Here is a 25,085-nt window from a genome sequence, read left to right on the forward strand (position 1 = left end):
ATGGAGATTGTTCCCACGGAGTCCGCAGCAAAACAGAGCATGCTGTGATTTTTATCTCCGTTCGCAGAATATGCAATTCATTTCTGCAAGTGTGAGTGAAAAACAAAAAGTATATAGGAATCTGGTCGTGAAAGCCAGCCTTAGAATAGTTTGTTCTTGAGAGGAGAACAATCCCCCTGCTGAGTGCTCTCTGGCTGACTCTCTTTGACCATCTTTTTCAACCACTGAAATCTGAAGTTCTACACATAGTAATAAGCATACAGGAAATACAGTAATATGCAGGAAAATGAACAATTAGAAACAACAATGTATTTTTCTATACATAATTTAGTTTAATAAGACATGTAAACATTCCTTATTCCGTGACTAGCAGAGGAATAACTCATTGCATGTATGACTCTTGAGAAATCAAGCAAGCCCATGCATGTGCAGGTGAGGGCTCGGCAGTGTACTTCCTTCTCACCAGGAGGAAATGCCGGAGCGGGGTGCACGACACTGCAAGCTAACAATGCTGTCAGTTCTCTGCACTCTACTATTCCTGATACCCATGAGCCTTTTGCTAATAGGTAAGAATACTTCTTTTTCCTACACAGTATATGTGATGTTCTATAAACCTGCTCTGTTCTGTTCGACTTTCTAAACTCTCACGTAAAGACAGTGCAGTCAGTAAGTAGGACGTCTAATAATCCACAACATGCTTTCTCTCTGCAGTGTGGCCTAGGAATAGCCTGCTGAGCAATGGGACAATGCTTATTTTCAAGAAAAACATTATGGCATTAAAATGTTTTGTACTAATTTGTACCAGTAGTTAGTTGTTATAGATATCATAAATACTGTAAAATTATGTTACTAGCAGGGTTCAATATATAGTGACTGCAAAGTGATTGAACAAAAGAGAAATCTAAATCAAATCAATATTTGGTGTGACTGCCTTATGCCTTCAAAGCGGCATCAATTCTTCTAGGCACTCTTGCAGCCAGTTTTTGAAGGAATTCTGCAGGGCAGGACCAATATTAGAGGGATGGGGCAAACTAGGTAACTGCCTAGGATCCCCATCCCCAAGGGGGCGCACAGACAATCTGAGGCATAGACTGGACTTGCAGCACCCTCCCTTGAGCAGTGGCGTAGCAATAGGGGTCACAATTGTGAAGCCCCTAAACTAGGAGGACCCAAGAGCCCCCTCACCATTAATTTATGGTGTTAATTTACAAATGTTTGGCAAACGCTCTCATATCTCTCTCTCTCTCTCCTATGTATCTCTCTTTTATCTATCCATCTATCTATCTCATAACTATTTTTCTCTCTCATTTTTATCTATCTTTCGCTCTCGTATCTGCTATCCACCTTTTTTTGTCTCTCATATCTATCTATCTGTCATATCAATCTATCCCATACCTGTTTCTCTCTCTCATATCTATCTCTCTCTTTCTATTTATCTCTCTATCTATCTATCTACCCTCTCCAATTCATCGTAAATGCAGCAGCAAGGCTCATCTTCCTGTCCAGCCGCTACTGGACACCTCTGCCCTGTGACGGTCACTGCACTGGCAGCCCGTCAAATACAGAATTCAATTTAAACTCACTACCTTCATGCACAAAGCCCTCCACAGCGCAGCGCCCCCTATATCGCCTCCCTCATCTCAATCCATCACCCAGCCCGGGCTCTCCGCTCTGCTAACGAAACCAGACTGAGCGCCCCTTTAATTCGAATTTCTCATTTCCGCCTCCAAGACTTCTCCAGAGCAGCACCGGTCCTCTGGAACGCACTACCAAAGGCTACCTGGGCATTCCAGGACTCGGAGAACTTCAGGCGTGCTCTAAAAATGCACCTCTTCAGGGAGGCATACCGCATACCCTAAACAAACCCCCCTGTACTCCGCCTGATAACGTTCCCTGACCTATTGACTGCAATCCCTGCCAGCCATCATAAACTGCCCCTGCAGTCATACTGATTCTGAAGTCACACGGCTAAATGTCCAGCCCGCAATACCGTGCACATCTTCGCCATACCGTGCACATCTCCAGCCCTTTACCTTCTGTATCACCCCATTACCTGTAGTATGTAAGCTCGTTGGAGCAGGACCCGCACCCCTATTGTTTCCATAAACTGATTACTATGTAACCGTGGTTCTGTAACTTTTGTATTTTTTGTCTTTCTGTATTCCACCTGTCTATGTAATAGTCTCACTGCTCTTACAGTAAAGAACCCCCAAATGTGTCCGTGTAGAAAGCTTCTTTCCTCTAAATAGAATACAAATGAACAGCTCCTTGTAATATGTCTTAGTTAAAATGCATAAGTAAAGAGTGCATGATTATATAAGTGCATTCAAAGAAGAGGACTCACCTGGTGTCGGACGAGAGACCCCTTTGGAGGCACAGCCTGGTCCTCAGTGGGCACAAATAATCAGGAAAAAAAGGGAAAAAAATAAAAAGCTCCACGCTCAAAGGATAGGGGAAATTAGGAGTGTTTAGCCCAAATAGCTAATTGGTTGAAAAGTCCGTATACGGAAAAAAGTTGCAATGCCTTTCAGGGTTAGTAAGTGTCTTTTTCAAGCATAATAACAAGTCTATATATACTTACTTAGATTTCTTATTCCATGTCAGACGCCAGGTCAGTTGTTGTGACATTATTTTCAGGGTTGTGCTGTGGGTGGGTTAGACGTTGAACACATGGTATTCAGAATGGAATGTAACATGCATTTCATTTGGATAATGTTTCAATTGTTAGTGAAGTGCAACATGCGTTTTAAAGGGGTTGTCCCGCGCCGAAACGTTTTTGTTTTTTTTCAACCCCCCCCCCCCGTTCGGCGCGAGACAACCCCGATGCAGGGGTTAAAAAAGAACACCGGACAGCGCTTACCTGAATCCCCGCGCTCCGGTGACTTCTTACTTACCTGCTGAAGATGGCCGCCGGCATCTTCTCCCTCGGTGGACCGCAGGGCTTCTGTGCGGTCCATTGCCGATTCCAGCCTCCTGATTGGCTGGAATCGGCATGTGACGGGGCGGAGCTACACGGAGCTACACGGAGCCCCATTGAGAAAAGGAGAAGACCCGGACTGCGCAAGCGCGTCTAATTTGGCCATTAGACGGCGAAAATTAGACGGCACCATGGAGACGAGGACGCCAGCAACGGAACAGGTAAGTGAATAACTTTTGATAACTTCTGTATGGCTCATAATTAATGCACAATGTACATTACAAAGTGCATTAATATGGCCATACAGAAGTGTATAGACCCACTTGCTGCCGCGGGACAACCCCTTTAATAAAGCAAATTACATCACTGCAAGAGAGAGCTGTGCTAACTGCAGGGAATCAACTTTATTGACAAGAGACAAACAAACAGTGATAAAACAAACACCCAAATGTACATTTGGGGACAACGTTTTTTATACAGCAAAAAGAAAAAAAACACCATTAAAAAATTAAGAGGATATATCGATCTCTCTCTAAAAAATTTGTTTCTCTTGTTTGGTAAAAAAACCTAATTCTTCTGCACCTTTTACTATCTTCATTCATGAAAGTTATAAACTATATAGTAATTAAAAATTGATACGTTTAAGAACTAAATTATCTTTTTTTTTTAAATATTCATAAAACAAGGTTGGTCAGCTTAATTAACCCCCTTTAATCCAGTCTCGCTATTACAATTTGTAGGGCTAGCCACATGTGTATGGTGTATTGCAAAAGATACATATCACAAAATCGATAGACAAATATAAATATCATACATGTCCTGTGTACAGATAAAAAAGTTTACTGGTTGTTATTTTTTTTTATATACTTTGCTGCATTTTTTCCACATTGTCGTAAAACTTTTGCACAGTACTGTGATGCTAGCATGTGTATCCTCTGCACAGCGGATGAAAAGTGTGAACACATCCAAATAATAACATTCTAAGACTATTTCAATAAATGTTACTCCATCTTGAACAATAAATAGCAATAATCTAGATCTCATCCTCATAGTACACCAAAAAATCCATAGGGAAAATGACTTGCGCTTTCGTTTTTACATCCATCAAGTGATTTCCGCTCAGCAGCGTATTTCTTTGGCGATACACCGCTGCCCATGTGAATGGACGAGAAAACACTAATTAAAGGGGTTGTCTCATGAAAGCATGTGGGGTTATGCACTTCTGTATGGCCATATTAATGCACTTTGTAATGTACATCGTGCATTAAATATGAGCCATACAGAAGTTATTCACTTACCTGTTCCGTTGCCGGCGTCCTCGTCTCCATGGATCCGTCTAAAATTGCCTCTTCTGGCGATTTTAGACGCACTTGCGCTGTGCGGTCTTCTGCCTTCTGAATGGGGCCGCTCGTGCCGGAGAGCTGCTCCTTGTAGCTCCGCCCCGTCACGTGTGCCGATTCCAGCCAATCAGGAGGCTGGAATCGGCAATGGACCTCACAGTGAAGATCCCGGCGGCCATCTTACTAAGGTAAGTAAGAAGAAGGAAGAAGTCGCCGCAGCGCGGGGATTCGGGTAAGTACTACCCTTTTTTTTTTTTAACACATGCATCGGGTTTGTCTCGCACCGAACGGGGGGCCTATTGAATAAAAAAAAAAAACGTTTCGGCGTGAGACAACCCCTTTAAGATTGGGACTTGATTATGGCTATTCTTTTTTCATGTGATTTTGCGGTGCGTGCGGGTAAACGTAAAAACGCATATGGTCATGTGAACGAGGCCCCAGGATGTTAATTTATGGTGCGTATTCTCAGCATGAACTTTGCCTCTTCAAATGGCAAATGAGCACTTGACATCCAGCTCAAAATTTACATGTAAATTTTGGATTTCGACACAGATTTTATTGCAGATTTTGATGCACCAAAATCCTCAGCTGATTTTCTGATATAGAAAAATTGCTCAGTGTGAAGGTATCCTTCACTTCTTGTCCCCAACACGACCAACCGCTTTTAGAATGAAGGGCTCTGAGTCTTGGCACCCCCAGGAAACTGTTTATTTTGCTAGGTGAAACTGTGGCTAGCCTGACATTTCATCATGGAAAATGTAGTATTTATGACTGCTATTTACATGTATAGCTGTCCTGTAATAAAAGAACAGTACAAGATCTGCTGGGACAAGAGCTGCTCTTACTGAGTGTTTTTTCATTCTGTGACATAGAGGAGAGTTTTGCATAGGGAACTCTGCTGTACGATGTTCATATTCCCCAATAGGGCATACTAAAAAGGTATGACATTTTGGCAAAACTCGTTTAAATGGACTTTTCAAACAACTTGTGCTTATATAATAACCAGTGTGATAATCAGCAAAACTACTATTTACTCTATTTCTCTAAAATAATGTTTTTGTTCTGAAAAATTACGCCAAAGTGCTGTCTTCCTTCATCCTACATACTCAAAGTGTTGTCTGAAACATCCTATCATACATGGTTATCTTTTCCTTCTGGGGAAGGCTTTGATTTTGACTTATATTCTCAGTCGTATAAGGACATTGACTTGTAGGAAAGCTTCCTTTTAATACATGGCACTGCAGAGGCATTGTACCATTTTTATGTGCATTTGTAAGTTGTAGCACAGTTTTACAAGCCACATCCAAAAGCATATAAAATTCTGTTAGTTCATTTTGGTGTAACGTATTAGAATTTTTTACATTCATGAAGAACTGGATCACAGATAAATATCTCCAGATACCACTGATCATGTGTTCCATTAACGCATGACCATGCTCACTGAGGGCTCAGTCACACGGGCGTTTATTGCCGCGATTTGCGCATGCGTCCGGCGATTTTTTAAAACCATTGCTTTGCAATGGTATCGGACACATGAGCACTTTTTATGCGCTCGTCCGATAAATTAGAGAACAGAAATCGCAGATCGTACCTATCTGCGATCTGCGATTCCTGTTCTCTTCTCTATATGCGCTCAATGGGGCCGGCGGCAGCAGCGCCGACCCCATTGAGAACATATAGAAGACAAATCATTCTTCTCTGCCACAGCTAGAACAGCTGTGGCAGAGAAGAACGATGTTTGCCCATTGAATTCAATGGAGACGGCAATACAGCCGACTCCATTGAAAGCAATGGGCTGCCGGCGTGCGCGGGATGAATTGTCGGAAAAGGGGTTAAATATATAACCCCTTCCCTGCAATGCATCCAGAAAAGTGAAAAAATAAAAAAAAAGGATGTACTCACCTGCTCCCGCCAGCCTGAGATCCCCGCGGCCGTCCTGCAGTGGGTGTGAAGGGGGTGTGACTCAGGCTTGCCCCTGATTGGCTCAGCCTGAGCCAATCAGAGGCTGATCTCAGTCACACCCATTCATGAATTCATGAATGGGTGTGACTGAGTCACACCCCCTTCACACCCACTGCAGGACTGCCGCGGGGATCTCAGGCTGCCGGGAGCAGGTAAGTACATCCTTTTTTTTAATTTTTTCACTTTTCAGGATGCATTGCAGGGAAGGGGTTATATATTTAACCCCTTCCCGACAATTCATCCCACACTCGCCCGCAGCGCTTGCATTCAATGGAGCCGGCTGTATTGCCGGCTCCATTGAATGCAATGCGCTGGACAGCTCCGGCCCGTTTCTAATGAAACGCGGCTAGGAGCAGATTTTCGGGCGATTTTTGGGGCGATTTTTCGGCGCCGGTCATGCGATTTGCGCATGCGCATCCGTCATGCGATGCGCAAATCGCGTGAAAAAACGCCCGTGTGACTAAGGCCTAACTCAAAAGTATGTGAATATTCCAAGGCAGTAGCAGGTACACCAACAGACTGATATAGTTTGTGTTTTGAATGACAAGTCTTGCTATGATGACTGCCATAAATGTTGTAGATAGGAAATCTATGTATGATATTTTGTATAATAGATCAACTATATTCTGCATCTGTCTGTCTTTTCTGGCAAATGAATGTTTACATTAAAGGGGTTGTCCCGCGCCGAAACGGTTTTTTTTTTTTTCAACAGCCCCCCCGTTCGGTGCGAGACAAACCCGATGCAGGGGTTAAACAAGAACACCGGACAGCGCTTACCTGAATCCCCGCGCTCCGGTGACTTCTTACTTACCTGCTAAAGATGGACGCCGGGATCTTCTCCCTCGGTGGACCGCAGGGCTTCTGTGCGGTCCATTGCCGATTCCAGCCTCCTGATTGGCTGGAATCGGCACGTGACGGGGCGGAGCTACACGGAGCTACACGGAGCCCCATTGAGAAAAGAAGAAGACCCGGACTGCGCAAGCGCGTCTAATTTGGCCATTAGACACTGAAAATTAGACGGCTCCATGGAAACGAGGACGCTAGCACTGGAGCAGGTAAGTGAAAAATTTGTTATAACTTCTGTATGGCTCATAATGAATGCACAATGTACATTACAAAGTGCATTAATATGGCCATACAGAAGTGTATAGACCCACTTGCTGCCGCGGGACAACCCCTTTAAGCAAAATAAACCAATATATATCAATTTACCTGCTACATTGCCATATCAGATATCTAGACTATATCCAATATCTGTCTATTTTGTTTTATAGAATGTAGTGGAGACAAGATCAGGCCATTTCTGAAATACTATGAGACGGTTGCATATAACAGGGATGAGCTTTATAAAGATCACCTGAGATCGAAGAGAGCTACGCTTCAGGAGCAAAGGCCAATACAGTTAGCCATATTTGGATACAATAGGTAACAAGTCTATGTTATGCCAGTCCTACCATCATAGTATTTTTTTATCATTATGCTAAAAGCACAATACACTGCAATATTGAAAAATTGCACTACATTGTACAAGGGATGAAGCAATCGTATGTTCAGGGCCCTTAAGGAAATAGTAGAAAAAATGTTTTTAACCCCTGCTGACATCCATCATACGTGTATGGTGGATGTTTGCAGGTTAAATATGGCATGGGCTCAAGAGCTGAGACAACCCTATGTGCAGCAGGTGCTGGCTTCATTATACAGCTGACCCCCACCTGCTCTTGAGGGATTGGAGACAACTTCGATCCTAGGAATTTAACTCCTCAGATGCTGTGGTCAATTACATTTCTGTAAATGCCAGAAGTATTCAAATATCATGTGATATATCCCACATGATGAACTCCATAAAAATATGCAAAGCTTGAAATTGTGTTTTATTTGTCACTGTGTCTTCCAGAAAAATTGAATAAAATATGATGAAAAAGTTGTATGTATCATAATAATCAGAATTGTTGGCAGAATGGTGCTATTTTCAGTTTTGGAGTGGAATTTTCCGTACAAACGCAAATTCTGCTACATTTTATGGAACAATTCTGCCCCATGTGAAAGGCCCCTAAAATGGCAACAATAAAAACGCTTACTCCACTAAAAAGACCCTCATACAGCTTTGTTAATGGAAAAAAAAGTGCCAGAATATGCTGATACAAAACAATTTAAGTTTTTGTTGTTTTTAAAATGTAGTAAAACATAAAAAGACTATAAATTTGGTAGAACTGTAATCCTACTGAATCAGGGCCCATTTACACAGCCATAGGTGTTTTACGTGTGCCCGCTGCACCCTAAAAATGCCTGAACGGCAAAGGGCCCGGCGCAATTACGCAAATGCCGCAATGCCGTGAGGCTTCGGGAAGCATTTCTCTCTTCCCTTCCCTCCCCCTCGCCGGCTCACCTCCTCTCTCCTCCCCTCCGTCCGTTTTCAATGGAAAGAGGTGAGGTGGGGCGGGGCTAAGCAGCCACCCCTTGTCCGCAGCCAGCAATGGGAGGGGGCAGAGCAGGTGGAGCTTAGCTCTACCTCATCCCGCCCCTCCCATTATAAACAGCAGCAAATGGCGGAGAGGAGAAGAGAAGGGGCGGGGAGTTTAGCAGTCACGCTGCTAACCTCCCTCCCACCTGCCTTCTGTGGCAGCTTGCATAGGCTCCCATAGGAATCTATGCAGCTGCCGGCGGAGTGACTTCGCCCAGTCAGGCACTTGAAAAGAAACCCAAAAATACAATTGTAGAATTACACTTTTGTCCATTTTTGGCACAAATCATAGTCCAAAAGATGATATGATTCATTAAATGGTGCCATTAAAAAAAATACAACTTATCCAACAAAAAGTATGCCCTTATGTGGCTGTCATTGGAAAAATGTTAAAAAGCTATGGTTCTTTAAAGGCAAGGATGAAAAAAATTAACACACAAAAATAGCCTGTCCTCAAAGGGGTTAAAATTATCTTACAAAAAATGGCAATAAAATAAATTAAAATGTCCTGTTATTTTCCTGCACAATGAATGCTGTAAAAAAAAAATAGTAATTTGAAGAATTATTGTTTTTTGGTCACCTTGCTCCAAGAAAATGTAAGAAAAATCAAACATTCAAGTTCTTACAAAGCAGTGTCACCCGAATAATACAAAAAATTAGGTGTCAGAATATGGCAACACAAAGCAAATTCTTATTGCAAGTTTTTATTTTTTTTTTAAAGAAGTAAAGCATAAATTTTCTAAACTTGGTCCTCATATCTATATGCAGTAACAGGGCATGTGGACATCAGTTGTCTTCGAGACACAACCCCTGTAAGATGATAAACTAAGCTACTTTGACCAATCATTTTGTCTTCTTAACAAAAGCAAATTTGTCTCCTAATGCAGGACATTTGAACTGATGTTAAGTAGAGATAGAAGTGTGTTCACAGATGATTTTAAAGTGATATCGGATGACGCAACCGTTCCCATGGACCTCTCATTTGTATATTCAGGCAAACTGAAAGGTAAGAAATAGTCCACCTCTACTCTGAAAAAATCAACAGTGCATGCTTCAAAAACCCAATATTCATAAGAGTTCAGAGAGATAAGGACTAGAGATGAGCGAGCACCAAAATGCTCGGGTGCTCGTTACTCGGGACAAAATTTTCGCGATGCTCGAGGGTTCGTTTCGAATAACGAACCCCATTGAAGTCAATGGGTGACCCGAGCATTTTTGTATATCGCCGATGCTCGCTAAGGTTTCCATTTGTGAAAATCTGGGCAATTCAAGAAAGTGATGGGAACGACACAGAAACGGATAGGGCAGGCGAGGGGCTACATGCTGGGCTGCATCTCAAGTTCCCAGGTCCCACTAGTAAGCCACAATAGCGGCAAGAGTGCCCCCCCCTCCCAACAATTTTTACTTCTGAAAAGCCCTCATTAGCAATGCATACCTTAGCTAAGCACCACACTACCTCCAACAAAGCACAATCACTGCCTGCATGACACTCCGCTGCCACTTCTCCTGGGTTACATGCTGCCCAACCTCCCCCCCTGCACGACCCAGTGTCCACAGCGCACACCAAATTGTCCCTGCGCAGCCTTCAGCTGCCCTCATGCCACACCACCCTCATGTCTATTTATAAGTGCGTCTGCCATCAGGAGGAACCGCAGGCACACACTGCAGAGGGTTGGCACGGCTAGGCAGCGACCCTCTTTAAAAGGGGCGGGGTGATAGCCCACAATGCTGTACAGAAGCAATGAGAAATCCAATCCGGTACCACCTCCATCTGGAGCTGCACACATGGGCATAGCAATGGGGAACCTATGTGCCACACACTATTCATTCTGTCAAGGTGTCTGCATGCCCCAGTCAGACCGCGTTTTTTTATAAATAGTCACAGGCAGGTACAACTCTGCAATGGGAATTCCATGTGTACCCACAGCATGGGTGGCTCCCTGGAAGCCACCGGCGGTACATAAATATATCCCATTGCATTGCCCATCACAGCTGAGGTAATGTCATGTCAAATGCAGGTGGGCTTCGGCCCACACTGCATGCCCCAGTCAGGCAGGGGTTCTTTAGAAGTGGACACATGCAGTTACAACTCCGTGTGGACCGACAGCATGGGTGGGTGCCAGGAAGCTACCGGCGGTACATAAATAAATCCCATTGCAGTGCCCATCACAGCTGAGGTAATGTTATGTTAAATGCAGGTGGGCTTCGGCCCACACTGCATGGCCCCAGTCAGACTGGGGTTCTTTACATGTAGACACATGCAGTTACAACTCCCTGTGCACCCACAGCATGGGTGGCTCCCTGGAACCCACCCGCGGTACATAAATATATCCCATTGCAGTGCCCAGCACAGCTGAGGTAACGTCAGCTTTAATGCAGGTGGGCTAAAAATTACTAGGATTACAATGTAGGCGAGGGCCCCAAAAAATTGGTGTACCAACAGTACAAATGTACTTCAGAAAAATTGCCCATGCCCAACCAAGAGGGCAGGTGAAACCCATTAATCGCTTTGGTTAATGTGGCTTAATTTGTAACTAGGCCTGTAGGCAGCCCAGTTAAAATAAAAATTGGTTCAGGTGCAAGTTTCAATGCTTTATTCAATTGAGAATTGAAACGTATAAACATTGTTTACAAAAGTTATATGACTGAGCCTTGTGGGCCTAAGAAAAATTGCCCGTTCGGCGTGATTACGTGAGGTTTCAGGAGGAGGAGCAGGAGGAGGAGGATGAATATAATACACAGATTGATGAAGCTAAAAGGTCCCCATTTTTGATGGTGATAGAGAACGATGCTTCCATCCGCGGGTGCAGCCTACGTATTGTTTAGGTATCGCTGCTGTCCGCTGGTGGAGAAGAGAAGTCTGGGGAAATCCAGGCTTTGTTCATCTTTATGAGTGTAAGCCTGTCGGCACTGTCGGTTGACAGGCAGGTACGCTTATCCGTGATGATTCCCCCAGCCGCACTAAACACCCTCTCTGACAAGACGCTAGCCGCAAGACAAGCAAGCACCTCCAGGGCATAGAGCGCAAGTTCAGGCCACGTGTCCAGCTTCGACACCCAGTAGTTGTAGGGGGCAGAGGCGTCACAGAGGACGGTCGTGCGATCGGCTACGTACTCCCTCACCATCCTTTTACAGTGCTCCCGCCGACTCAGCCTTGACTGGGGAGCGGTGACACAGTCTTGCTGGGGAGCCAGAAAGCTGTCAAAGGCCTTAGAGAGTGTTCCCCTGCCTGTGCTGTACATGCTGCCTGATCTCCGCGCCTCCCCTGCTACCTGGCCCTCGGAACTGCGTCTTCGGCCACTAGCGCTGTCGGATGGGAATTTTACCATGAGTTTGTCTGCCAGGGTCCTGTGGTACAGCATCACTCTCGAACCCCTTTCCTCTTCGGGTATGAGAGTGGAAAGGTTCTCCTTATACCGTGGGTCGAGCAGTGTGTACACCCAGTAATCCGTAGTGGCCAGAATGCGTGTAACACGAGGGTCACGAGAAAGGCATCCTAACATGAAGTCAGCCATGTGTGCCAGGGTACCTGTACGCAACACATGGCTGTCCTTACTAGGAAGATCACTTTCAGGATCCTCCTCCTCCTCAGGCCATACACGCTGAAAGGATGACAGGCAAGCAGCATGGGTACCCTCAGCAGTGGGCCAAGCTGTCTGTTCCCCCTCCTCCTCATGCTCCTCCACCTCCTCCTCCTCTTCCTCAACGCGCTGAGATATAGACATGAGGGTGCTCTGACTATCCAGCGACATACTGTCTTCCCCCGCCTCCGTTTCCGAGCGCAAAGCGTCTGCCTTTATGCTTTGCAGGGAACTTCTAAAGAGGCATAGCAGAGGAATGATGACGCTAATGATTGCAGCATCGCCGTTCACCATCTGGGTAGACTCCTCAAAGTTTCCAAGGACCTGGCAGATGTCTGCCAACCAGGCCCACTCTTCTGTAAAGAATTGGGGAGGCTGACTCCCACTGCGCTGCCCATGTTGGAGTTGGTATTCCACTATAGCTCTACGCTGCTCATAGAGCCTGGCCAACATGTGGAGCGTAGAGTTCCACCGTGTGGGCACGTCGCACAGCAGTCGGTGCACTAGCAGATTAAACCGATGTTGCAGGGTGCGCAGGGTGGCAGCGTCCGTGTGGGACTTGCGGAAATGTGCACAGAGCCGGCGCACCTTTCCGAGAAGGTCTGACAAGCGTGGGTAGCTTTTCAGAAAGCGCTGAACCACCAAATTAAAGACGTGGTCCAGGCATGGCACGTGCGTGAGGCTGCCGAGCTGCAGAGCCGCCACCAGGTTACGGCGGTTGTCACACACGACCATGCCCGGTTGGAGGCTCAGCGGCGCAAGCCAGCGGTCGGTCTGCTCTGTCAGACCCTGCAGCAGTTCGTGGGCCGTGGGCCTCTTCTCTCCTAAGCTGAGTAGTTTCAGCACGGCCTGCTGATGCTTGCCCACCGCTGTGCTGCCACGCCGCGCGACACCGTCTGCTGGCGACGTGCTGCTGCTGACACATCTTGATTGCAAGACAGAGGTTGCGGAGGAGGAGGAGGAGGGTGGTTTAGTGGAGGAAGCATACACCGCCGCAGATACCACCACCGAGCTGGGGCCCGCAATTCTGGGGGTGGGTAGGACGTGAGCGGTCCCAGGCTCTGACTCTGTCCCAGCCTCCACTAAATTCACCCAATGTGCCGTCAGGGAGATATAGTGGCCCTGCCCGCCTGTGCTTGTCCACGTGTCCGTTGTTAAGTTGACCTTGGCAGTAACCGCATTGGTGAGGGCGCGTACAATGTTGCGGGAGACGTGGTCGTGCAGGGCTGGGACGGCACATCGGGAAAAGTAGTGGCGACTGGGAACCGAGTAGCGCGGGGCCGCCGCCGCCATGATGCTTTTGAAAGCCTCCGTTTCCACAAGCCTATACGGCAGCATCTCCAGGCTGATTAATTTGGCTATGTGCACGTTTAACGCTTGAGCATGCGGGTGCGTGGCGGCGTACTTGCGCTTGCGCTCAAACACTTGCGCTAGCGACGGCTGGACGCTGCGCTGAAAGACATTGGTGGATGGGGCCGAGGACAGCGGAGGTGAGGATGTGGGTGCAGGCCAGGACACGGTAGTGCCTGTGTCCTGAGAGGGGGGTTGGATCTCAGTGGCAGGTTGGGGCACAGGGGGAGAGGCAGTGGTGCAAACCGGAGGCGGTGAATGGCCTTCGTCCCACCTTGTGGGGTGCTTGGCCATCATATGTCTGCGCATGCTGGTGGTGGTGAGGCTGGTGGTGGTGGCTCCCCGACTGATCTTGGCGTGACAAAGGTTGCACACCACTGTTCGTCGGTCGTCTGCACTCTCAGTGAAAAACTGCCAGACCTTTGAGCACCTCAGCCTCTGCAGGGTGGCATGGCGCGAGGGTGCGCTTTGGGAAACAGTTGGTGGATTATTCGGTCTGGCCCTGCCTCTACCCCTGGCCACGGCACTGGCTCTTCCAACCTGCCCTGCTGCTGCACTTGCCTTCCCCTCTGAAGGCCTGTCCTCAGTAGGCTTAGCAAACCAGGTGGGGTCAGTCACCTCATCGTCCTGCTGCTCTTCCTCCGAATCCTCTTTGCGCTCCTCCCTTGGACTTACTCCAATTACTACTACCTGAGTGATAGACAACTGTGTCTCATCGTCATTGTCCTCCTCACCCACTGAAAGCTCTTGAGACAGTTGCCGGAAGTCCCCAGCCTCATCCCCCGGACCCCGGGAACTTTCCAAAGGTTGGGCATCGGTCACGACAAACTCCTCCGGTGGGAGAGAAACCATTGCTGCCCATTCTGGGCAGGGGCCCGGGAACAGTTCCTGGGAGTCTGCCTGCTTCTCAGAATGTGTCATTGTAATGGAGTGAGGAGGCTGGGAGGAAGGAGGAGCAGCAGCCAGAGGATTCAGAGTTGCAGCAGTGGACGGCGCAGAACTCTGGGTGGTCGATAGATTGCTGGATGCACTTTCTGCCATCTACGACAGGACCTGCTCACGCTGCTCATTTTCTAATAAAGGTCTACCGCGTGGACCCATTAATTGTGAGATGAATGTGGGGACGCCAGAAACATGCCTTTCTCCTAATCCCGCAGCAGTCGGCTGCGATACACCTGGATCAGGAGCTCGGCCTGTGCCCACACCCTGACTTGGGCCTCCGCGTCCTCGCCCGCATCCATGTCCTCTAGGCCTACCCCTACCCCTCAGCATGGTGTATTACCAGTAGTGCAGAAACAGAACGCTGTAATTAAATGTGCCGCTTATTGGCCTGTGGTTCGAGGCTGACTTTGCTTACGGAACGCACAGCAGAGCCAGGAAAGAATTTTGCGCAAGCCCGCTGTAACACTTAGCTGGCTGCATATGAATTAGGACTACTACCCCCAGCAGAGACGCAGTACAGTCAGGACGGTCACAGGCAGCCCAAATAGATTTTTTTGTCCCAAGTGCAGACTGTTTCCCTCTGGACAAGAGGGAAAGAATTTTGCGCAAGCCTGCTGTAACACTTAGCTGGCTGCGTATTAATTAGGATTACTACCCCCAGCAGAGACGCAGTACACTCAGGACGGTTACAGGCAGCCCAAATATATTTTTTTAGCCCAAATTTTTTTGGAAAAGCCCACTGCCTATATAGACAGTATATATGTCTTTCACGTTTTTCACTGTCCCTGCCTCAGCACTACTGGCCCTATACTATGTAAAATTACTGCAGTGCAGACTGTTTCCCTCTGGACAGGATGACAGCAATGATGTAACGGGCAACGCAGAGCCAGGAAAGAATTTTGCGCAAGCCTGCTGTAACACTTAGCTGGCTGCGTATTAATTAGGACTACTACCCCCAGCCGCGACGCAGTACACTCAGGACGGTTACAGGCAGCCCAAATATATTTTTTTAGCCCAAATTGTTTTGGAAAAGCCCACTGCCTATATAGACAGTATATGTCTTTCACGTTTTTCACTGTCCCTGCCTCAGCACTACTGGCCCTATACTAGGTAAAATTACTGCAGTGCAGACTGTTTCCCTCTGGACAGGATGACAGCAATGATGTAACGGGCAACGCAGAGCCAGGAAAGAATTTTGCGCAAGCCTGCTGTAACACTTAGCTGGCTGCGTATTAATTAGGACTACTACCCCCAGCGGAGACGCAGTACAGTCAGGACGGTCACAGGCAGCCCAAATATATTTTTTTAGCCCAAATTTTTTGGGAAAAGCCCACTGCCTATATAGACAGTATATGTCTTTCACGTTTTTCACTGTCCCTGCCTCAGCACTACTGGCCCTATAGTATGCAAAATTACTGCAGACTGAGGACGCAATGCTCTGCACGGCCGATATACAGAAAAAATAAATAAATGTGCAACACTGCAAAAAACAGCCTCAACAGTACAGTCAGATGTGGCCCTAAGAAGGACCGTTGGGGTTCTTGAAGCCTAAAATCACTCCTAACACTCTCCCTATAGCAGCTCCAGCATCAGCAGCACTTTCCCTGAGCTATGTCAGAATGCATCTGTGGCGAGACGCGGGAGAGGCCGATTTATATACTTGGGTGACACTTGATCTCGCCAGCCACTCACTGCAGGGGGGTGGTATAGGGCTTGAACGTCGCAGGGGGAAGTTGTAATGCCTTCCCTGTCTTTCTATTGGCCAAAAAAAGCGCGCTAACGTCTCAGAGAGGAAAGTGAAAGTAACTCGAACATCGCGTGGTGCTCACCTCTAGTAAGGAGCATCTCGAACACGCTAATACTCGAACGAGCATCAAGCTCGGACGAGTACGTTCGCTCATCTCTAATAAGGACCTATAAATGAAACATGGATTATCAAGTGTCTTACATTTAAAATAAATAAATAAAATAAATCATGGTATTTGTATAGCGCCAACTTATTACGCAGCGCTTTCAGGTAATTATTACTTAATTACCCCCCACCAAGTTGGGTTCTCATTTTACCGACCTCGGAAGGATGGAAGGCTGAGTCAACCTTGAGCCGGCTACCTGACGCACGTGGGGATCGAACTTGCAACCTTCAGGTCGTAGGCGAGAGCTTACACTCTGCGCCACACGAGGCTCTATAGCATGTGAATAACAAAATATAGGTAAGGGGGGAAATTCATTTATACATTTTCACCAGAATTTTGACAGATTGAAGTCGCAAATTTTATTTTTGCGCAATGGTCGCTAGTTTTGTGAAAAGTAGGTGCAGTTTAGTAGGAAAAGGTGACCTCTCATGGACCAACAGATTTACTACAAAGGTATATAAGAAGCTGGCATAAGTCATAGTGCAAGTTTATGAAAGTTGTGGGAGAGTTAGCTCACGTAAAGCGCGGGTTTACAGTGTGAGCGGCAGTCAGAGACCACAACAGCAGATAAAGTCCATACAGGCTTGACCTGTGTTTATTAGAAAGCATAAAATAAACAGTATACAGCCTTAACTTCAAGCATAAACAAAAATCCTGCTTATCCAGCACTTACTATACAGAGTCCGCTCCTGACTATACGGACGGCTCGCTGCAGCCGCACGAAAACCACACAGTCCAGTTTGTCCCTTGGTAAGGGATAAGGCATCTCATGAGACCAGCAGCTGCCAGCATCTAGCTGCACCCAGCCTCTCCTCTGTCTGCCTCTTTGCAGACTTTATGGGCTGGGTTTATTACCCAGCCTCTACACATGGGGAGCTTGCCTCCCCCTAATAAGACCTGGAATGGAGGGGGTGGAATGGACAGCCCCACTACCAGACCTGCCATCCATTCCCAAAAAATACCAGGCACAAACATGTTTTACAAAAACACATCTCCAGCAACTAACTGCTGGAGATCACGTCACTCCCTGGTTTTGCGTGAGACACAGACTCCCTTCATTCCTAATGGGCGTAATACCTGAACTCAGATAGAATATAGCAACTGTCCAGAGTTAACCCCTTCAGTTTCTCACATACCCTCCCCCTATGTTCGAACCTGTGGGGGTGAACACTTTTAGCTAACAAACAGTGAGCTCTGGACAATGCGTCAAAATTCCCCTGTAGCTTACCAGCTTTGTGCTCTATGGAGAACTTGTAGGTCTGTAAAGTGAGAAACTGCCTTGTCACCCGTGCGTTTCGCTTCTTAGCCTGGCTCATCCAGGTGAGAGGGGAGTGGCCTGTCACTAACCTGAAGTGACGACCTAGCAGGTAGTACCTCAGAGACTCAAGAGCCCATTTCACCGCCAGGCACTCACGTTCCACGATGCTGTAGTTTTTCTCTGCAGCTGTAAGCTTCCTACTCAGATAGGTGACTGGGTGCTCCTTACTTCCAACCTCTTGGGAAAGGACAGCCCCTAAACCCACATCGGAAGCATCTGTCTGTACTACAAACACTTTGGTGAAGTCAGGAGTAATTAGGACTGGCTCTCTGCAAAAGACTGGACTTCAGCTTCTGGAACGCCTGTTCGGCCTCTTCATCCCACTTCACCAGGACGGATCTACCTCCCTTGAGGGGCACTGCAGTAGTGTCAAAGTTAGGGGTGCTGCAATAGTGGCAAAGTTAGGGATGAACCTGCGATAGTATCTCACAATGCTCTCAGTTGCTTCTTGGTCACTGGCTGGGGCCAGTTTGGGATGGCCTTTACTTTATTCACCTGAGGCTTTATGACACCTCTGCCTGTAACGTATCCCAGATAGCGGGCTTCCTCTAAACCCAACGTACACTTTTTAGGGTTTGTGGTCAAGCCTGCAGCCCTGAGGGAATCAATTACAGCCTGTACTTTTGGCAAGTGGCTTTTCCAATTATCACTGAAAATAATAATATCATCCAGATATGTGGACGCATATCTACGATAGGGTTTTAAGACCACACACATTTACCTTTGGAAAGTGGCAGGGTCCCCATGTAGCCCAAAAGGAAGACAGACATACTGAAACAGACCCTCCGGGGTAACAAAAGCAGTCTTCTCCTTGGCTTCATCAGTGAGCGGCACCCCTTTCAATACCCTTTAGTCAAGTCTAACATCGTAAAAAACCTAGTACGTCCCAGTCTCTCTATCAGCTCGTCAACACATGGCATCGGGTAGGAGTCAAACTTTGACACCTCGTTCAACTTCCGGAAGTCATGTCAGAACCTTAGCCATTTGGTTTGGGAATCAGGACAATGGGACTTGACTAGGGATGAGCGAGTATACTCGCTAAGGCACTACTCGCTTGAGTAATGTGCCTTAGCCGAGTATCTCCCTGCTCGTCCCTAAAGATTCGGGGGCCGCCGCTGACAGGTGAGTTGCGGCGGGGAGCAGGGGAGAGCGGGCGGGAGAGAGGGAGAGAGAGATCTCCCCTCCATTCCTGCCCGCTCTCCCCCGCAGCTCCCCGCCCCGCGGCGGCCCCCGAATCTTTCGGGACGAGCGGGGAGATACTTGGCTAAGGCACATTACTCGAGCGAGTAGTGCCTTAGCGAGTATACTCGCTCATCCCTAGACTTGACCAATCACTCTTTGATTCCTCAATAACCCCAGGGTCCACCATCTTTATAACCTCTTCCGATATGGCCTGTCTACGAGTCTCGGGCAACCTGTATGGTTTTTGATGGGCCCTCACCTGAGGCTCGATAAGGATGTCATGCTTAATGATTGAAGTACGCCCCGGTACTTCTGAAAATACATCAGAGTTTCTGTGTACGAACTCTTTTGTTTCCTGCCTTTGTACCTTAGACAGGGTCTCCGAGATACACACTCCTAGTTCTTTCACACTAGGGCCGGATCTCAGAGATTTAACCGAAGCATCACGACTCGGCACCCTCGCAGCTGACAGGGATTCTCTATCTTTCCAGGGTTTGAGCAGATTCACATGGTATATCTGCTTGGGCTTTCTCCGGCCATGCTGGTACACTTTGTAATTGACTTCTCCTACCTGCTCAATTACCTCGTATGGACTTTGCCACATAGCCAAAAACTTGCTTTCTACAGTGGGCACCAATACTAACACTCTGTTACCTGGGTTAAAGGTCCTGCATTTAGCCTCCTGTGCTTGCTCTATGTGCTCTTTCACTATGGGAATGACCGCTGCTGTTCTGTCCTGCATCAATGTAATGTGTTCTATGACACTTTAGTAATGGGTGTGCTTACTCTCCCAGGTTTCTTTGGCAATGTCAAGGAGGCCGTGTGGGTGTCTGCCATACACCAACTGAAATGGGGAGAAACCTGTGGAAGACTGAGGCACCTCATGGCAATCAAATATGGTAACACACAATCCCAATCCTTCCCATCCTTGCTGACCACCCTTTTTAACATGCCCTTCAAAGTCTTGTTAAACCTTTCCACCAAGCCATCAGTCTGGAGATGATACACAGATGTACGCAGCTGTTTCATTTTCAGTAGCTTACACATTTCCTTCATGACCTTGGACATTAATGGAGTCCAGTGGTCCATGAGGATTTCCTTGGTTATGCCTGTGTGGGAAAACATATGAAATAGCTCCCTGGAAATGAGCTTGGAGTAGGTGTTTCTTAGGGGTACCGCTTCAGGATACAGCGTGGCGTAATCCAACACAAGCAGTATATGCTGATGCTCCCTAGCGGACTTCACTACAGGGCCAACTAGGTCAATGGCAATCCGGTCAAAAGGGACTTCTATCACAGGTAGAGGTACCAAAGGGCTCCTAAAGTGAGACACGGGAGCAGTAAGCTGACACACTGGACACGAGCCACAGTATTTTTTAACATCCTCTTGTACACCTGGCCAACAGAACTTTTGTAACACCCGCTCTCGGGTCTTTTCACATCCTAGGTGACCACCTAGCACATGTTTATGGGCCAGGTCTTGGACTACACGGCGGTATGGTTGGGGCACAACTAGCTATTCCAGCTCCTCCCTGCGTACCTTATCTACCCGGTAGGGTAAGTCACTGTTAACTGCCATGTAAGGGTATTCCCTATTCGCCCTGGGGGTTTGAGGTACACCGTTAATAGCCTTCATATTTTCCCGGGCCCTTAACAAGGTGGGATCCCGGAGTTGAGCAGTGCCAAAGTTCTCGCGCAACATTTCCAGTTCAGGAATGTCAGGAGCTTTCTTCCGACTCTCCGCGTCACCAGCCAGCACAGCTAGGGGAAAATTGTCTTTGTCACCTGTGGTCACCCCTACAGCTGGTACCTCAGCGTCTGGGTCATATGGTTCTGGTGTTACCTCCTGGTACACATTATCAACACAGACATTATTAGAAGACCCTGGGTTTTTACCCCTCCACAAGTCCCAAAGTAAAGGAAAGTCCCTTCCGAGTATGACTTTATGTATTAACGCCAGAACTACCCCCACTTCATGGGTGGTTGTTCCACAAGGTGTGTCCATGCAGATAACAGTGGTGGGGTACTCCCGAGTGTCACCGTGGATGTAAAGCACTCCAACTTTCCATCTAGTGTATGCCCCCAACTTGACCAGAGCTCCTTGTACCAAAGTCACAAGGCTTCCAGAGTCCAGCAGAGCTAGAATGGAATGACCCCCAATGCACACGGTGCACACCTGTGGTGCAGTCTCGGCTATAGGCTCTGCAGCCAGAACAGGGCGTGCATATAGGGACACACGTCTGAAGTTGCTGCAATCCATAGGCTCGGTGGTAAGGGGACAGTGGGCTGCTATGTGGCCCCACTCATGGCACCTCCAGGACTGCATGTGGCCTGAACCTCTTTCACAAGACCCCGGTGGAGGCCCAGGTGCTGGCTCTGCCTCTGAGCCCGCTCCCTTTACCTCATGCCTCCCACCAGAAGTAAACGGAGCAGTCTTACCAGCTCCCTTGTGAGACATGGCCTCCCTGGCAGTGCGCCGGCTGGAAGAAGAATGTAGCAGCTCCTTGGTGGCACCATATCTCTCCACTAGGTTCACAAGTTGGTTTGCATCTGTAGGTCCTGCTTGTCCAACCCAGCGCTGTATCCTAGGCGGCAAGGAACGGTTGAACTTGTCCTGACCCTCTCTATCAGGTGCGCTGGAGTGCACTCCACTGGTTGAAGCCCCTTCATCACCAGGTGGATAGGGTCATGCATCTGGGTCCATGGTGGTAGGCTCTCAGAAAAAGTCCAGGTATGGACACGGCCTTCGCGCACCTGCATGGTAACCCCAGATGAGCCAGGATCTCCGCTTGTAGCTTGGCGTAGTCACGGGAGTTCACCTCGCTCAGGTCATAATAGGCTTTTTGGGTTCACCTGTCAGAGTAGGCGCCACGACATCTGCCCACAGGTCCATAGGCAGCCTTTCCCGCTCTGTTACGCTCTCAAAGATGCTGAGGTAGGCTTCCACGTCGTCCGTAGGAGTCATCTTTTGCAGCAAGGCTTGTACTGTGGCCATCACTGATGGTTGCACTCCACGGGCCTCTTGCAGGTTTGTGTTTGGCCCCTCAGCAGTCGCAGTCCGCTGCATTGCCACCGCCTCGCGAAGTGCAACCATTTGTTCCAGCAGTAGGCAATTGGTTTCTTGTTGCTGCAGACTGATCTGCATGATCGGTCTGACCAGGTCCTCCATGTTAGCAGCCTTCTTACGCAAGTCACCTGCCGCTTTCACTCAGGACATGCAGTGTCAGCACAATATGACAGTCCTTTTCTTGGTATGTCTCTTTAAGACTGCATTTGCTCACTGCCAGCTCCGAAGTCAGAAACCACAACAGCAGATAAAGTCCATACAGGCTTAGCCTTTGTTTATTAGAAAGCATAAAATAAACAGTATACAGCCTCAACTTCAAGCATAAGCAAAAATCCTGCTTATCCAGCACTTATTATACAGAGTCCGTCCCTGACTATACGGACGGCCCGCTGCAGCCGCACAAAAACCACACAGTTCAGTTTGTCCCTTGGTAAGGGATAAGGCATCTCATGAGAACAGCAGCTTCCAGCATCTAGCTGCACCCGGCCTCTCCTCTGTCTGCCTCTTTGCAGACTTTTTGGGCTGGGTTAATTACCCTGCCTCTACACATGGGGAGCTTGCCTCCCCCTAATAAGACCTGGAGTGGAAGCAGCGGAATAGACAGCCCCACTACCAAGCCTGTCATCCATTCAAAAAAAAAAAAACAGGCCCAAACATGTTTTACAAAAACACATCTCCAGCAACTAACTCTCTGTTTGTGAGACACGGACTCCCTTCACTCCTAACGGGCGTAATACCTGAACCCAGGCGGAATATAGAGACCGGCCAGAGTTAACCCCTTCAGTGTCTCAGTTGGTGTGGATTTGCTTTTCGGCACACAAACTGGCCAAAAATGCACTAGAGGCATATGATTCTTAATAAATTTTGCTCATCTTATTCCAGCGCACTACTTCTAAAGGCTAGCGTAAGGCATGGAAATGGAAGATCATGTGAGCAGCAGCCATCAGACACAGACAAGCTTGTGTAGTGTCCCAGAACAACATTGTGGACCACTCCATAATTGTCATACATGTCTGTCTTATGTGGATGCACTGTGCAAATCTCTCATGTCTATTTTTTTCTGTATGAGTGTTGCACAGCTGCAGCATCTGAAGAGTTAACCCCATTAAAATCATTGTCAGCTCTGCTGCATGCTGAATGTATCTATCTTATAGTGTCATGTGGTACAAGTGAGGTTATAAATGTGAGTGTCTGAGAGCGGGAAAGGGTCTTCTTCTTTCTCTGTTGGAGCAGGTAGCAATCTTACCTGTTGCTCGGAGCTAACACAGAAGATGTTAGTGGAGATGAAAGAGGAGGAACGACATCCCGTAGCATATGGACTGTGGATGTAGATGAGTTAGCATAGTCCAGAGAGAGAAAAAGAGAGAGATAGAGTAACCCAACTGTTCCTGATGACCCGAGGTACGATGCACTACTCCAGAGTTTATTAATCGGTCGTGTATGAATGCCAGTGTGTGGAACGGTGGCGTCACGAACTGACAACTACTACCCCCCTCATCCTGAGGACTACTGTCCCTGTCTTATGCTGCAGTAACTCCCTTCGGGAACAGGAGTTGTTAAGTACCACCGTGACAGGTCCATGCACTAAACCCTCCAACTCCAGCTGTATGCTTGGGTAGAAAGTCATTTCCCTGCAGTATCCCAATCCGGGGTGCTACCATTTCTGGCGTTACTTATAGGTTGCGACATGTGTCTGTGAGAAGATGGTTGGGGGATGCACAGAATAGGTTTGCAGGCTGCATGTGGCCCAGATTGCCAGGTCGTGCACTCCTGCCTAGATCTTTATACTTATTACTTATGTAGATTGTTAAGGCTGTAAAGGCTATGTTTACACATTGGGCTTTTGCATTAGGATTTAGAATAACACTATTCAAAGAGACGAGGCATACATTCGAGTTAAAAAATATAATAGAATAGCAAAACTTGAGATCAACTCACTTAAAAACTTTGCAAGCTTTTGAATCTTAAAGGCTCCTCCATCAGGCAAGTATACAAAAGTACATAGCTGCAGCTGAATTCCATAGCTCAGCCGTAGATTTATGTCTTTTGAGCCAGAATCCAAGCAGAAAAATCCAACATAGATTCTGCCCGTGTGAACATACAAATATACCTCAGCAGTAATAACAAATGATTTAGTTAACATTGGAAGTAGGACTGGCAGTGGCTTGTCTCACTCTTGAAATAAACATGCACACTTGAAAAAATGATGAAACACAGTTTCATCCTCTGCTGTGGATCTTCATGATATAATAAGGTAGTCCACACACAGGGCAACTTTCTGAACAAGAAACGTGAACGGTTGGCTCTGTCCGTTTACTGTAAACTTCTCAATGTAGTTCCAAACAAGCAGTCTTGGTATAAGTACAACAAACCAGAGTGGTGCAACAGGGAGGATTCTCGGGATACTCGAATAATCCACAGTCCCAGTTATCTGTGTGATCCCGTTCACAGCGACTCTCTCTCTCTACTGGTCAACATTCACTCACGTTGTCCTCTCATTGCTGCAAAGCAGCTTTTCCTGCTCCTGATGCTCAGTAACAGCACCGAGATCTCTTGGGTAGAATGGACCCAGGCTGAGCATAAGGAAGTTGCTCGGCTTCCTCCATTTCCCCCACACACAGATGTCCGGTGTCTGTGTGGCTCGCTTACTTGATTCACTCACTGTTAGACCTCACTCTTCTCTCCTGACTAACAGACTTCTACCCTTACCCTTGCATTCTTGCAAACACAGTGTTAAGGACCGTTACACATGACCGGTCACATTAACCTTTCAAGCCTTGGGTTCCAAATTAATTCGTATCCGGTGCACCACGGAGGCCAAGAACCACACAAAGAGTTGGTTTCCAGTTCTCCTCAGATACGTAAAGAGAGCCCCGGCAAGTATATAGCTCACTCTGCTTAAGGCGTATGTACTCTGAAAGTTTATTCACTTTGGTATAGTTCTAATACAGGAAAGGAATACGTCATTAGTCACAGCGTTAATCTCATTGGCTTAGACAAACATTAAGAATCATGCATTGTTCAGTAATAGCGTAACGTGAAAATATATGTGT

General features: G+C 47.3%; 1 protein-coding gene across 4 annotated transcripts in view; it reads left to right on the plus strand.

Annotated features, from left to right (window-relative positions):
* The first annotated feature begins 437 nt into the window (after positions 1 to 437).
* The window catches only part of LOC136628565 (disintegrin and metalloproteinase domain-containing protein 10-like), a 121,136-nt gene continuing 96,488 nt past the window's right edge, over positions 438 to 25,085 (plus strand). For 3 of the 4 annotated variants that reach the window (XM_066604565.1, XM_066604567.1, XM_066604569.1), the window contains exons 1-4: positions 438 to 566; positions 7,494 to 7,644; positions 9,568 to 9,686; positions 19,761 to 19,865. In XM_066604565.1, the coding sequence (XP_066460662.1) occupies positions 473 to 566; positions 7,494 to 7,644; positions 9,568 to 9,686; positions 19,761 to 19,865 (469 nt within the window). In that variant the 5' untranslated portion in view covers positions 438 to 472. The remainder of the gene's footprint in view (positions 567 to 7,493; positions 7,645 to 9,567; positions 9,687 to 19,760; positions 19,866 to 25,085) is intronic. The other variant, XM_066604568.1, reaches the window with a different exon arrangement.

Source organism: Eleutherodactylus coqui, chromosome 5 (genome assembly GCF_035609145.1).
Source record: "Eleutherodactylus coqui strain aEleCoq1 chromosome 5, aEleCoq1.hap1, whole genome shotgun sequence".
Lineage (NCBI taxonomy): Eukaryota > Metazoa > Chordata > Amphibia > Anura > Eleutherodactylidae > Eleutherodactylus > Eleutherodactylus coqui.